The following is a 15,604-nucleotide window of genomic DNA, read 5'->3' as shown; positions in this document are numbered from 1 at the left end:
AAGTGGCGGGGCTCAAAAATAAATGCCAGGACTGAGTCCTGGCAAACACCCACACAAATTAAGCACTGCTAATGCCTACCACACGAGGGTTAGTGATTCACTGTAGCATAGGGCCCTGGTGCACTAAATCATCCCAAGAGACAATTTTAAAATAGGGTTGCGACTGAGTGGATGAGGAAAGTTCCTATGTAACATTGGGCTCTAGGGCTTCCTGGTTATTGCCCAGGGGTGTACTTGTTGTGCATATCATAAACGAGTGTTTATAGATGTAGTTCCTTGTACTAACGTCTATGGTAACGATGGTTGGATTGGGAATTTTCTTTTTTTTTCACTATCAATTCCTTTGTTTTGACCGCTGGCTGCACCCCCACTTTATAAAAGAGAAACAAGTGGGGACTCATACATGTTTTGTTTTGCACGAAGAATTTCATTTCACATTGGAAGCCCCTATACTCGCCTCATAGCCTACCATTTAGGTGCCAGTGTAGGCATCAATGAATGGAAGTATACCAACCAGAAGGGTTGTCCAGGGCAGTAGGGGAAGAGGGGGTTAGGAGGGCAACTACCGATGGCTACACAAGCAAGTAACATTCTAGGGTACAGGCGAGAGCCAAGAATCAGAAATTCAAGAGATCAACGTTAGCCATAAGACTACTCAATTCCCCACAGCAGAAAACCAAATGCAGGAATTACCTGTTTGTTTGATGTGGTCGAGCCCCGATGTCATAATAGACAAGTTTCTATGATTTGAATGTAAGGTTCTGAAGCAGTAAGGACCTGCTCCCATGACCAGATCATAAGACAGTCCGCAGCAGAAGGCCAACAACCTTATTCTACCTGACCAAGACCAAAGACAGCCACTTCTAAATAGCCAGAGCAACGCAACCTTATACACACGATGGCACACCTTTGAGCAGTGGAGTAACTTTGCTGAAAATCTTCGGGGGACACAACATCCGAAGAAAAGGTGCCCCAGCCAAATGAATGGGGACAAAATGGTGTGCCATGAAAGTTGGGGGGGGGCAAACACCCCCGTCCCCCGTTAAAATTACGCCCATGCCTTTGAGTGAGTCCAGTCTGAAAGTTATTTTCTATGCTGTTACATCTTCCTCTCCTTACGTGAAGTCCCTTCTTGTTTTGTACATGAAGAATGAAAATGTTGCTTGTACAGCAGAGATGAATATATGTTCTTGTCTTTGAGATACATACCTGCGTATTTACAGTAGTACTTGTTCCAACATGCTGCTCCCACTTGAGGTACATCTTTCTCCTCTTTGCAGGTATTGTGCATGATAACCTTGACTGCAGTGATGTGTTACAATCCACACACTTCTCGACGGCAGCCAAGCTTCTTCAGGTACAGTACTTTTTTTTTACTTGCCAACTAACACTCCCCTTTACATCCTTCCTCACCTTCCAATGCCAGAATTCATACTTGCTCATTCCCTTTTCTATACTTAATGACATCTGCTCGCCTCATGTCATCCGGGTTCTATGTCATTTCATCAATGGGTGAAATTTCCATGGGTTTTTTTCTGAGTATTTTTTACCGAAAAAACTAATCGAAATTGATTCATTTTTATTTTTGCGGGGTTCCCCGAAATCCCCATCCCCTATTGTTTTTTTTAACCTATTTCCGACCACCCCCACCCCTTATGTATACTTTTCCACCCACTTATATATTTCGATGAGTTTTTTCGGTAAAATGTACTCGGAAAAAACCCATTGAAAATTCACCCATCGATGAAAGAACGCTCATGCCAAGGACGTCATGGCGGTGAGACAAAACCTACAGAGCATGTTCTTCAACACACACCAGCACTCGCTTGCATTTGATAAAGTCGTTTTTAAAATCATTTCAAAATATCAGTGATTTCATAGTCAAGACGTCCCGATTACTGCTAGCCTCTCTTGTCTCCGACAAAAGACGAGAATGCTACCAATAGAAAGGCCTGCGGGGTCTGCAAAAAAGGTGCTAATTCCGTCAAACTGAAACTCAATTACCACCAACGGTAACGCTAATTCACCGCCTGATGATAGGTTTTCAGTTATTCCCCACTCTAAAGACCCATGACTTCATCAAAAAATGGCAGTATTACCAGATGTGGTAATACCGGCTGCACCATTAGTGCCATTGTGAGTGGGGGTAAGACCTCTGCTTACATGCAGGTGGTTTTCATGACCTTTTCATGAAATTCCGCCTGTTTATCCATTAGCGCCATACTCACAATCTAGCCCTATGGGATTGAAATCATACCAAGCACGCTACAAATGAACTCTATTCTACTGTGGTCGCTGACGTATTTCAGGCATTCTAAAATTATAGTAAGTGTACTTTTAAATTACAAGAATATTCAGTAGCGTTGTTAATTGGTAGCTCTAAGCTAAATTGTAGGAAATAGATGCAGCCGCACAGTAGTCGCACGTACTGTTTAGAAACTTTAGACAGCATTTTATGAGTAAAATATGGAATGATGGCAAATACGCAGATTGTATGTGGATTCTCTATTGACATGCCCGGCATTTGCTGTTTGTGACACCAGGTGAACCCAGCAGAATTCCAGACTGGCCTGACCAAGCACTCTATGCTCATCCGTGGTGAGCGTGTGTCCATGCCTCTCAACACTGCCCAGGCCTCCGATGGGCGTGACGCCTTACTCAAGGTAAAATTACTTCTGTTTTGTCTTTCTCACTTGCGCATACTGCTCTCAGTCTCTCTCTCTTTCGCTCTCTCTTAAAAATGTTGGCACATCTTTTTGATATAAAACATGTAAGTGTGCAAAGCCACAATGCTACCAGCAAAGGGTGTTATCTTTCAACCTGCAGTAAATGGTTATGAAATGTAGAGATTGAGAAGTAACATGCCCACTCTTTAAGGCCCCAGCCATGTCATACTTAAGATTGCTAACCAACTGTGAACATACATAGAGGAACATTTGATGACATCATGACAGCAAGCTTTATTTGACATCTCCGTGGTCCCACTAGATAAGCTAAATAAAATACAACTACTAATGCAAACTGAGAATATTTGTATACAGAGCTTACTCGGAAAGGGTTAGCCATAACCTATACGGTGGCCAGCTTGCAGCAGCCGTATTAGTAGATAAAGGTCCTGTTAAGAACATGCAGTAGTGACAATTTATCCAAGGCCTCCCCACCGCTTCCCCAGCTTTTACCATGTGATTGTCCATAGGATTTCTGTATACATCCTAATTTTCATAGGAAAGCAATAAAAAGTTCCAACAGTCTGAGTGCTAATGGCGGATGGGCAAAAACGTCCAAGTATTTATCATCCCAAAGGAAATGTCATACATGTCATTCTTCTAGCTACCATTTATTTATTTTTTCCAACCCTCTTAGACTATGTTAGATACTGTTGTTTTCTTTTTGTTTTGGCACTTTTTGGTGGCGTAAGCCACCACATTTTGCCAAAACATTGCTACAAGAAGAAAGGGGTTCCAAGAAGCAGCGTTTGTGGTTGGCATGACAACACAAAATGCTGTGCCATACAATTCCTAACGCACAAAGTGTTAATTCTTGTAGTACTAAGTGGACTGAATCCAATAGTGGCTTGTTTAATGTATTTTTGACCAATCAGGAGTACTGTCACATATCACATGTCTGTGTGACTTTTGTTGGAGCCGCGGAGTGATCTCAAAGGAGACTGAGGCAGGCCTCCATTTTCTTTTCATTTTCCCAATGGTGGAACGTGCCGTATCGTTCATAGATGTGTGACCGGCTGCAACATCTGCAAACTGTGATATGGGGCAGTGCCAGGTTGCCTGGAGCCTGCTGCTCACTGTGCTGCTGGCGGACATCGGGCATGGTAAGGGGTCTCTGTGTGATCAGCGACCATTTGAGAGCGGAAGGTGATGGGCGTTACGGCCGCCTTCTAGGTTGGCTGGCTGGGTTTCCTTGTGGTCTGCTCCCATCACAATATGCTGAATCACCAACGGGACCGCTCCTGAATCCGAGACCGGAGAGGGGAGCAGCGGGAAACCTGCAGACATGGGCCACTGCCACAATCCGACCCCCCATCGCTTCTCCCTGAAGGATGGTACTGCATTTCCCAGACCCAGAGCCTGCCGCCAGCTTCCCCACCCAGAGCCTGCCTTCCCCTGCAGCAAAGAGTGCATCACAACGCAATGAGGACCTGGGCTTGGATCTTGATCTGTGAGTGCCACCTGCCCCTTGCTTCCTCGCAGGTAGGTCCTGCACACTTATTTCCCGTTGATCGCGCTGCTGCAGTGTTGCAATGCAAAAGGCCTTGCAGACTTGGATGCTGCTCTTAGTCTCAAACTGTGGGAGCTGTAGGGTGAAGGTGATGGTATGCCTATCTGATAGCCCTTCATTTTTGCAAGGGTTTGGCAGTGCTCAGCTTCAGCACATATTTTATGCTGACGCATAGGCAGAGTTGAGAACAGGCTCTTCATGAAGCCTGCATTTTGGGTGAGACTTACGCTTGCTCTACAGTGCTACTTTTAGAGCTTTGACAAATTAATCCACTTCTCCTGCCCACACCCACCCATGCCCCTCTTTCTATATCCACGCCCTTTTACTGCACACATTGATACGTGTCTGAAAGAGCAGCTGCACATTTCTGCTCTGGGCTAGCAGAGCATTGCTTGAAAAATATGAGCAAGGCACTCTATGAGGACTGAGCTAGACTTGCTGGGACAGCTTCCGCCTCTCTCCCACCCACTAGTTCTCTGCCCTGCCTCCAGTCACAGATCTAACAAGGTGATTTATTAAGCATAACACCACCAGATTCCCACTGGAATTAGTGGGAATGGAAGCAAAACCGTGGCCGGAAATCCAATTGACGATAGTTCACCATTGTCGACTATTACAAGAGAAAGCAAGAAAGAAGCTTGAAGAGAGCAGACTAGAAGAAGCAAAGTTAGTTCAGAAAAAAATGTCAACGTTTTCTGTGGAAGGAGCTATGTTGATAAGTGGAGAGGGGGTGGTTACACAGGACACACAGAAGGTACAGCCAATGGCCGCAGGGAATTTTGCAGGAAGGGGAGAATACAATTATTGTCCACGAGGAAGAGGGATTAGACCACTTGCTAGCAAGGCTCCTTGGGATAAGGGCCAAGGTATTGCGGCTACCCGCAGAATATCTGTTCAGGCCAGAGATTCCCATGGATGAAGAGGAAGGGCATGTGTTTCCTTTAGAGCTAGAATTAGTCATAGCGAGGGAAGAATGGGTGATTATTCACGGGACTGATGAGGAAGGGAACACGTGAATGATGACGAAGGGAAGACGTGGCAAGCAGTAATTGCTTTGGAAGAAGGACACAGACTAACTGACCTGACAGATGAGGAATTGTTCAAAGACGACAGCTCAGATGATGAAGTGGTATTCTCTATAAGCTTCACGTATTGGGTGAAAATTGCGAACAAGAGAAGTGCCACAGAGGATGGCACTTAAAAAAGACACTATCTTTATTCCAAGACGATTTGGCACAAGTACCAGGCACATTATGGAGCAGCAGTCCTTATGACGTTAGCCTGCAGAAAGGAGTAGGCACAGTAAAATTTCAACTAAAACCAGGGGCAATCCTACCAAGTGTGAACAGTACCCCATATCGAGAAAAGCAGATGAGGGCATTTATGAGACAATCTCTGTATTAATGCAACAAGGGATACTCGTAACATCAGAATCTCCCTTCAATACAGCGGTGTATCGTGTGAAGAAATCACGGGAGGTTGGAGGGGTCATGGAGATTTATTCAGGATTTACACCCCAAAACAATATTGTTTATGTAGAATTCTCATTGTTTTCAAACCCAGCTACGATATTGTGTAACATTCCACCCAAAGCCAAATGTTTCACAGTAATGTATCTAAAAGATGCATTCTTTTCAATCCCCCCATACCCGTTTACTACAGGGGTGCTGTGAGTTCCCATGCATTTTTAAAGGATAGTTCCGGGACTTTCTTTTTATTGTCCCTACGGGTCGGCCATGTGTTTGTAAGCATAAATCGGTAGATCGTAGGAAACTTTCCTATGGACCTTACCCGACTTTTCCCCCATTATCGCACTCGAAATCAGCCTCCATTTTGTGATAATCCTATCATTCCGCCGCATCGACCTGGCTCACCTGACTTTGCGGCACTAAATCAAATCCCCCGCCCCTGAAACAGACTTTATCAAAACATTCATATTCCCCCCCTCTATCCGTGACGTGACTGAGCTGCGTAGGCAAACGCGCCCAGGCGTCTTCTACGCGACTCCACACAGACCCCGGAAATCAACACAGATCAGCTTACAATACAGCGCACCACAATTCGGAATATGAAACTGTACTTTGAAATCAAACCGCAAGATTGTAAATGTGGTAAAGTACATTTATTTGACATCAAATGTTTAGAGAATATTCAGCGATTTGCATTTTTATTTGCTCATGTTCCAAAAAGTTCGTATTGAGGAACGCGATGGTCCTTTGCTGTACACAGGGTCTTAGAGCATTTCACAATACAGCACCACAATTCGGAATGTGAAACCGTGGTTTAAAAGCAAACGGCAAGATTGTACATTTGGCAAAGTACGTTTATTGGACATCAAATGTTTAGAGAATATTCAGCGATTTGCATTTTTCTTTGCTCTCGATCCAAATTAGTTCGTCTTGAGGGAAGCGATGTTCGTGTGCAGTACACAGGGTGTTGGTTTACGATAAAAATAAGCTCTTCGGTCGCACTGATAATCGCATGGCTGTTCCAACAACGAGGCACTAGGCCACCACAACGGTAGGTATGTTGCATCTAACCGTTAGTACCGCGTAAGGGCATACTTGTACTTGGCGATCGTCCCATAAAATGGTCAGGGTGGTAACGTTGTTCACGCGGAGAAGCAACTGGCGGCTGTAGAAGCCGTCCGCCGGTGTCTGGTACTCGTGACACAGACAGTAGTGAATGATGTACCTAAAAACATAAAAAATGAAATTAGTCTCACCATCAGATCCTTATTAAAATTATTCATTTCATAGCGAGGACAGCGCTACTGGGTGTACATAAGTGTTTAAAGGCGTGGCGAGGCATGGAGGGGGGGGGGAGTGGAGTACAAGGTAAGTAGCATAAAATAATAAATAAATAGGGCCAGCTGGTGGCAAGTGCAAGGTAAGTGCAGAACAAGTGCTGGGAAGGGGGGGCTGTAGGATACTGAGACAGTCCCCCAGTGCAGGGGTTGACAGGGAGGCAGTGCAGGTGGAGAGTGGAAGGGCCCAGGACCGAGGTCGCAGACAGTGGACCAGTTGTAGCAGGGGAGAGGGAGAGAGAAAGCAGAAGCAAAGAGGAAGGTTTTGAGGTGCTTCAGTAAAAGCAGATGTTTCTCCTCAAGATAGTGCGCGGTAGAAAACAATATGCCACATAGAACGAACAAGTACAACTGAACCCGTCTTTAAAGCCACTGTATAGTAATGAAATTGCGGTATAAACTCATCAAAAGTTACTTACATTATATTTGCATTTTCCATTGTGTCTCTGTGTAGGGCAGACCCGAAACACCACTCCTTCTTTGCCGACGTTACTTCTTCTAATGAACGTGGCTCATCGTTTCGTTTCTGAAATTTTATTCATTATCTTTTCTTAGTCTTTCAGGATGGTCCCGGCCTGTCAAGGTCAAATCACAATAGAACCTTATATTGGGTTGTGGGCCGTTCCGCCACCCGAGCAAAACATCAAAGCAGCTGACCTTCACTTTGAGCGAGCACACATTTTTAGTTAGCTGCAGTTAGTGTAAGGGCATCTTGTCTGCGTGCCTTTTTTTTTATTGTCCCTATGGGTCGGCCATGTGTTTGTAATACGGAAACATTCTATAATTTTTGTAAAAATGATTTATATTACTGTTTGGTTTAATTGCAATGGGCCTGCAACATGAGGAGACTCGAGAGAACAGACAATCAAATTACAATCATTTAAACCGTGATGTGTATTTCTCAATGAGCTCTGCTTTAGGTGGACATGGAACAGAGGCAATGTTGGGTGGCAATGCAGTTGTCCCCTGCATAGGTTCGTTCACCACTCCATGTATGTGCCTATCGAGGACATCTACGATAAGTCTCTCAATAAATTCATATTGCATATCCTCAAACACTGGTTTGATCACCCATTGTTTACTTCTTTTAGTGAAGGCCTTATTGTAGCGAAGCGTCCCTAAAGTTCCGGTCGTCCTACTTTGTTGACGGCCAACATTATGGTTATGTGCCAAGACCGCTAGAAGAGTCCGATTTATCATGCCTTCCATGCCAAAATGCAATCTTTTGGGCCTGTACTTTAGGCACATATTGTGGAACACCTCCAAATCTCCTGTGTGGCAGAATTCCGTGAGTCCCCTCAAATCTCTTGTTATAGTTTTATCAAATACAATCTTTTCAATGGCCTTGTGAGTGGGTGATGAAGGAATCAACCACTTCTTCTTCCGTGCCTCCTCTGTGGACAAATGGCCATGTTCACATTTGTGGAAATGCTCATTTGTCGACCATCGATGTACGTTGCTACAGTGCAACATTACTGACCGCCATTTTTCCAGTAGAATTTCCAACGACCCTTCACATGTTTTTGAGCTCCACCAAAGATGGTTGCTGATTGACTTGGACCACTGTGAAATACCTTGCATATCTTTTTTTTTTCCTGCAGCCGACAATTTTTTATTGATTGTTTTTGCAAGATGCCATACGTCAAATTGGTGATTTATATTTTTGTACTCTTCTCTCATTGTCTTGGCAATTGAAACGTGTCTGTCCGTGGCTATCAGGTCGATCACCATTCCCCGCGATTGTAGTTCTTGCAATGATGCTACAAAGCCAACTTTCTCCATGGCCACTGAGGATGTACTTTGTGACACCTGCACGACCACCGAACTCACAATTTTCTTACTTTCCATGTCCTGAAAGTGGTAGGTGCAGTACTTGGCTGAAAATCCTGGGCTGTCGCACTGTCCATCACCGGCTAGCCTGAAGCGTTTGCCCGCGAATGTACTTTCCATTGACATTTTTTCCATTCTCCAAGCTTCGCTGATGGCTGGAAATAGATAATCGGTTTGGTATTTGTAGAACTGACTTTTCGCAATGAAATGGATTCCCACAAACTGAAAGAAATACTGTAACTTTTTAAAACTTGAACCACTAAAAAGTGCGGCCGCTGCACAAAGTAGATTGCCTGCTGGCAGTTGCCCCAGCATGGGTTGTGCAGACCATGCGAACGGATGATATTGTGTACAGGTGGCATGTATTTTAAGGTTAGTGCCTCGAATTGCACGAGTCACATTAATCAATGGCTCCCCACATACTTCCCCACCAACCCAATGCCCACATTTCATCATCATAATAATATCCATCAAACAGCTATCGAATACAATGAATTTGGCCTCTTTCCTTATACTGTCACTCTGCATCCCAGCTGGTTCGGCCTGTAACGTTGAGGACATGTCACTCGCATGAAAGGTACAATCTCTGATATCGTCTTCCGCTATGCTGAGTGATATTGATGGTGTTTCATTGTCGTCCACTTCATTCTCTTCCATTGCAACATCTGTTCCTTGTCCGGAGATGGGAGAAAAAAACAATGTCTTCAACTTTCGCGCGCTCTTATTTTTTGCGGGTGTGGATTCTGTGAATTGATCTACGACTGCATCCAAACTACCAGGAGGACATTCACTATCAATGGCTGGTGGTGGTATAGCTCCGTTGTCAATCACTTCATATTCTTCCCATTGGCACGATGCATCTCCAGTCTCAAGTCCCTGCCAAAAGGTTTGACAAGCAACATCTCTCGTTCGCTTCACTGTCTGTGTAGATCTAGTTCTTACACCCACTCGCAACTAGAGGACAGATTAGAAAAGGGATGTTCAGTTTAAACACAACTTACAGTATTGAACTATTGACAGTGAAAGACAACATAATATAGTGAACAGGACACTAACCTTCTTTTGCTTTCTTTTCTTTGAAACTTTCTTTCCTCGAACTTCAACATCTGGACGCTGTTGCTCCGACTCGTGTGTGCATGTGTCCACTTCCTCTCGCGCTGCAACGACTATATTTTCATGATAAGCACATCCATCACTCACTGAGGCTCCATCGACTCCCTGAAACATAGAACTTTCATTAGTATGTATAATAATATTGAAAACACAAAATGTACTTGGGGACCAATACCCATACGTACATCTCAATAGCAAAACACGAATGAACGCATTGTGTAGAACATTCAAACGACAATAGTTCACGCATTGTTGATCTAGTTAGATTGAACTGTCAAGATCCATACCTCGGGCTCCGCATAGACTTCCATTGATGATATTATTGAAGATGACGCTTCAGCAACTCCCTGAAACACAGTAATTGCATTAGTATGGTTTTCTATTTTGTTTAAAAGAACATAAACTTTCTGCAGGCGTCAACGGCTCATCTAAATAGACCTGCACAAATGATCAGTTGTCTAAAATAAATAATGGATATCTAAATATGATTCGATTTGCTCCATCGTTGGAAGTGTCACCACCCAGAGATCTGCATCAACTACTAGGGGTGATGTTCTTGTTGAAGAAGCTCCGTCAGCTCCCTGAAACATAGTACTTGCGTTAATAAAGAAGGAAGTATAGCGGATGTAATCACGTCATTTGATCTCGCATGATTGATCTGTCAGTATCCATACCTCGAAATGCATAAGAACATCAAGGGACGCTGTAACTGCGGTGCACACTTCTGCAAGCTGTTGCGCCGACCCGTAACTGCATGCTCCCCCTTCTTCTTGGACTAATGCTCCATCGACTCCCTGAAACATAGGACTTTCATTAGTAATGAACACAATATTGAAAAAAGAAGACACATAGGAGGGCGACGACAGAAGGACATACCAATGGCTAAAAACGAAAGAAACATTGTGTGTAACAATCACGCTACAAGAATGCAAGATCTGATGATCTCCATCGATGGAACTGTCCGGAAACGTACCTCGAGCATCTGAGTGACATCTACGGTTGTCGTCAATGCGTTGGACTCCTCAGCATCTCCCTGAAAGACAGTACTTGCATTATTTTGGATAACAATAATTATAACTGAAAACAAAGACTAGAGGACGAGTACTGTGGTGTACCATTAGGTAAAATAATTACACGATCAATTAAAACTATTGATTTACATGCCTAAAACAAGTCAGTGTCAGAATAGCTAAGTAAGATTACCCGATAGGCGCTTGAAGTGGCTGATGACTGCAATAACGACACGGATGGAGAATCTTCCGCCTTCATATTGAGTGGATACATAAATGGGGAAATTATTGTTAGCTAATGCTACACACTACCGCAATGCCGAGAGATAAATACGTAAACTTGACTCACCAGTGGAGGGATGTGGACGAATAGAGTGGGAATAGCGGTTGAGAGCAATTTTCGCCTCGCTCGCGGTGTTTTCTTCTTTATTAGCAATGATGTGGAGTACATGTCTGGGCTAAAGTGCCTGCTGCAGATGCGGTATCGATCACCCCTCTTGTCCGCAAAGACTTCTAGGACTCTACTTTCTATCTCAGAGGCTGGATATCCGCAATATCGGACCCATTCTCTTATCTGATCTATTGTCTTAGGGAAAACATGCATTATAGTACCTTCAGATTTGTTATGGGTCTTCGAAGGGCAACCGCCAATGGAACAGGCAGGCATTATGGAAAGTTCTGAAAAGTAAAGATCAACAATTCTCTATGAATACCAATGTGTTAAAACATTAAATGACACATAAAAGGTTCAATGCAAGGTCCGTTTTGGTTCTTGGAACTATACACGTTATTCACATGCGGATAAGTATTTCAATAACTTTCAAAAAATAGAAAAAGTAATTTGACTAAACTCAGAACATGTGACTAGTTCCTTGCATGTACTGTCGTGAACGAAAAGAAAACATGGATGCAATTTGATGACTACTAGCAAATAGATATAAATTAAAAAATTGGACGCAAAATGATTATGGTACATGGACTTACCTTGACGAACAAACAGTTAGATGCAGGGATCAGAGTAGTTTCTTGTCGTAGAACAGGGAGCAGTTCACAGGTTGCAAACTGACGAGTTTGCTCAAAGTGGTCACGGAAGTTCACAGAGACGAAGAGCAGATAACCAGCACCTTCACGGGTTGACTAGCAAAGCGCAAAGAAGTTCTCATTAGAAATATGAAGTGGGTTATAAAGAATTCGAAACAGGGGTGTGTTTGTGAATGAATGACGTGTATATGTCGTGGCATTATGCGGTCTGCAGGGGGCCGTCCAGCGTGAGGGGGGATGCTTGGCAGGAGACACGGGGTCTGGAGGTAGACATGGGAACAACAACCCATGCTCTATAGACCACTTTGAAGTGTACATGGTCTTTGGCACCTCTTGGCCTTTATCGCTCCCTGACAGCTCCACTTGCCAGCAGCGCAAGTACCCCGGTGCGAACTGCCTTTGATAGGGCGGGGGGTGGATCGGGGCGGTGGTCGTGCAGACAAGACACAGGAAGACTCGTGAATGGAGACACACTTATGTGGATTGCAGGGGGCCGTCCAGCGTGAGGGGGGATGCTTGGCAGGAGACACGGGGTCTGGAGGTAGACATGGGAACAACAACCCATGCTCTATAGACCACTTTGAAGTGTACATGGTCTTTGGCACCTCTTGGCCTTTATCGCTCCCTGACAGCTCCACTTGCCAGCACAAGTACCCCGGTGCGAACTGCCTTTGATAGGGCGGGGGGGTGGATCGGGGCGGTGGTCGTGCAGACAAGACCCGTTTGCCGCAGGGCCTCACCAAGGAGAGGCCATCTAACTGAATGTAAGAGGATGGCTGCAGGATCTACTACATGGAAGGCAGGGGGGTGAGTTTATAAATACCTCACCCTCCCAGGAGAATATACACTAGATTCATTTAAAAAATCAAAACAACCATTGTTAAAATATATGTTGGGCTTTATTTTAGATTTTAATTAAACATAAATAATAAACATTACACATTGTAAAGTTGAGGTTGCAGCACATCGAGGGAAAATCCGCGGTATTGTCCACTGTCACTGGGGAAATGTTGTCTAATGGCAAGTACCGCACAGGCAGGTATTACTCTCTGAACGCGGTGTCCGAGCCTCCCGTGAAGCCACCAAGTGAAGCAACGATAGGCCACCAGCCTGTACCACCTGTGAAAAAAAAAGATGCAAACTGTATTAAACTGACCAAACTTTCTTATCAATGTCGATTCAGGTAACACATGTCATTTTTCTTAGAAAAAAATTATATCTAGAAAATGCACTATATGGAACAAATTTACATGCGTTCGAATGATATGTAAATGTAATTTTATATGTGGGAGACGACCATGAAATAGTGGTGGCATCACTGACATCACAAACAGAGTATACTTACTCGTTACTCGGATTACGCGGACGAACAGTGCCACGAAGTTCGTGCATAAGCACCATCATCATCCTCAACACTGTCCGTGAGAGGCAGGCTTCCCTGAACTCTGGCAGCTCGGTGATGCATTGCGGACTTTGCTCGCCTTCCTGCAGACTTTGCTCGCTTTCCGAAATGTAGGCCAAGCACCCGGAATTTTCACGGCAGCAGCAGTTCTCCTCCTCAGTTGGCATTAGCTCGCACCGATTGCACGTGCACCAGGTGGAGACGCCGTCCATGCGACATGGTCCAGGCTCTTCATCCGTTGACTGGTCCTCCCAACTGCCGTCCGAATCCCCATCGTTTTCGCGTGCTTGCCTTTCCAGTAGTTCCTCCTCGGTGTACTCGGGCTCATACATATACGGCATTATTGTGGCCATTGTGCGGTAAAGATAGTAAAATAATTTACAGAGATGGTACAGGTGTTCACACGGGCTACAAGCGGCGAAGGTAGCTGACCAGAGCACTGAAACGAGTCACAGAATACTCAAAGTAACACAGAGAGAGGAATGGAATCGAAAATCTGCTGCTGTATGTTGTGAAACGGTCTGTTTATACTTATTGGGGAAAGAGGCGTCCTGCCATTTCCATGGCAACACGTCAATAGCTGAGGCGCAGCGATTGTTGACACGAGACGTGCTTGAAATGGGCAGTACGCGTCTGCTGATGTCAGGCTCAGGGGCGGGGGATTTGATTTAGTGCCGCAAAGGCAGGTGAGCCAGGTCGATGCGGCGGAATGATAGGATTATCACAAAATGGAGGCTGATTTCGAGTGCGATAATGGGCGAAAAGTCGGGTAAGGTCCATAGGAAAGTTTCCTACGATCTACCGATTTATGCTTACAAACACATGGCCGACCCGTAGGGACAATAAAAAAAAAGTCCCGGAACTATCCTTTAACAAAGTCCTCCAGATGGAGTTAGGAACCATCCACCTTGACAGCACAGTAGTTCAGTATGTAGATGACATTTTGGTGTGCAGTGAGACTGAAGAACAGTGTAGACAAGACTCAGTACAGCTGATGACAATTCTAGCAGATAAAGGATATAAAGTGGACAAGGAAAAATTACATTATTGCCAGGAGGATTTCTTGTACATTGGGCAATTGATATCTTAAGAAGGAAGAAAGGTGAACCCTGAAAAAGCAGAAGCAATCATGAAGACTGCTCAGCCAAAGCCAGTAAGAGGACTGCAGCAATTCTTGGGTCTCTGCAATTACTGCAGAGCGTGGGTCTTTGACTATAGTATGCATGTCAGACCCCTTTTAATAGTTCTTAAAGAAGCTCAGAAGAACGACAGCAGTGTAGCCTGGACAGGTGAAATGAATGAAGCATCCAATGACTTAAAAGAAACAATATGCACAGTGGCAGGTTTAGGAATTCCTGATTATAGTGCAGAATTATTTCTGTTCTTGCACTCAAATGGGATGGTAATGACAGCAGTACTTACACAGACGACATCTTTGGGACACAAGCCACGAGCATGTTACAGTGGGATTCTAGACCCAGTGATGAGGGGCCATTACCCCTGTGTACAATCATTGGCTGCCAAGCCTTAGCGATTGAGAAGTCAGCAAATATTACAATGGGCTGCAGAGTAACACTATGGGCCTCATTGCGACCCAGGCGCTAATGGGTTAACGGCGCCGTAAAAGGCTGCGGCGCCGTTAACCTATTAGCGCCTAATTACGAGGTCCCTTTGCGGGACCCCACCTTAACGGCTGGTGTAGACCAGCCGTTAAAGTAGGGACCCGCAAAGGGACCTTAGTGCTAATTACGGTGCTGCAATTTGCGGCACCATACTTAGCGCCTTCCCCATTCACATTGAGCCCTATGGGGCAAAAATGGGAATGGGGAATGGCCATGGAGGAAGGGGGAATTACCGCCCGCCAACCTTGTAATGGGGTGGTAACTTCCCCTTTCTCCATGGCGGAATCGGTAACTTACCTGCATGGAACATGGTGCTAATAGCACCATGGTCTTCCGCCAGGGTCGTAATGAGGCCCTATATGTGGAGCATGCCCTTTTCGCCATTCTTGAGAAACCCAAAAGCACATTGACAACACAGAGGGCATCTGGGTACGAGGTGATCCTTTCTAACCCAGCAATCAAGATAGTGAGAGGTAGAGTGGTGAACCCAGCAATGCTTATAGCAGAGCCAGTAGAAGAATGGACGATAAACTATACTGAACTG

At 44.8% G+C, this 15,604-nt stretch overlaps 1 protein-coding gene across 1 annotated transcript in view; it reads left to right on the top strand.

Annotated features, from left to right (window-relative positions):
- The window catches only part of MYO7B (myosin VIIB), a 1,466,289-nt gene that overhangs the window by 298,899 nt on the left and 1,151,786 nt on the right, over positions 1-15,604 (top strand). Inside the window, exons 10-11 of the mRNA XM_069617875.1 lie at positions 1,281-1,357; positions 2,544-2,663. Coding sequence (XP_069473976.1) covers positions 1,281-1,357; positions 2,544-2,663 — 197 coding nt within the window. The remainder of the gene's footprint in view (positions 1-1,280; positions 1,358-2,543; positions 2,664-15,604) is intronic.

This window comes from Ambystoma mexicanum, chromosome 10, assembly GCF_040938575.1.
Source record: "Ambystoma mexicanum isolate Mex_15411 chromosome 10, UKY_AmexF1_1, whole genome shotgun sequence".
In the NCBI taxonomy this organism is placed as follows: domain Eukaryota; kingdom Metazoa; phylum Chordata; class Amphibia; order Caudata; family Ambystomatidae; genus Ambystoma; species Ambystoma mexicanum.
The sequence above is the reverse complement of the archived record's forward strand: the minus strand, read 5'-3'. Positions and strand labels throughout refer to the sequence as shown.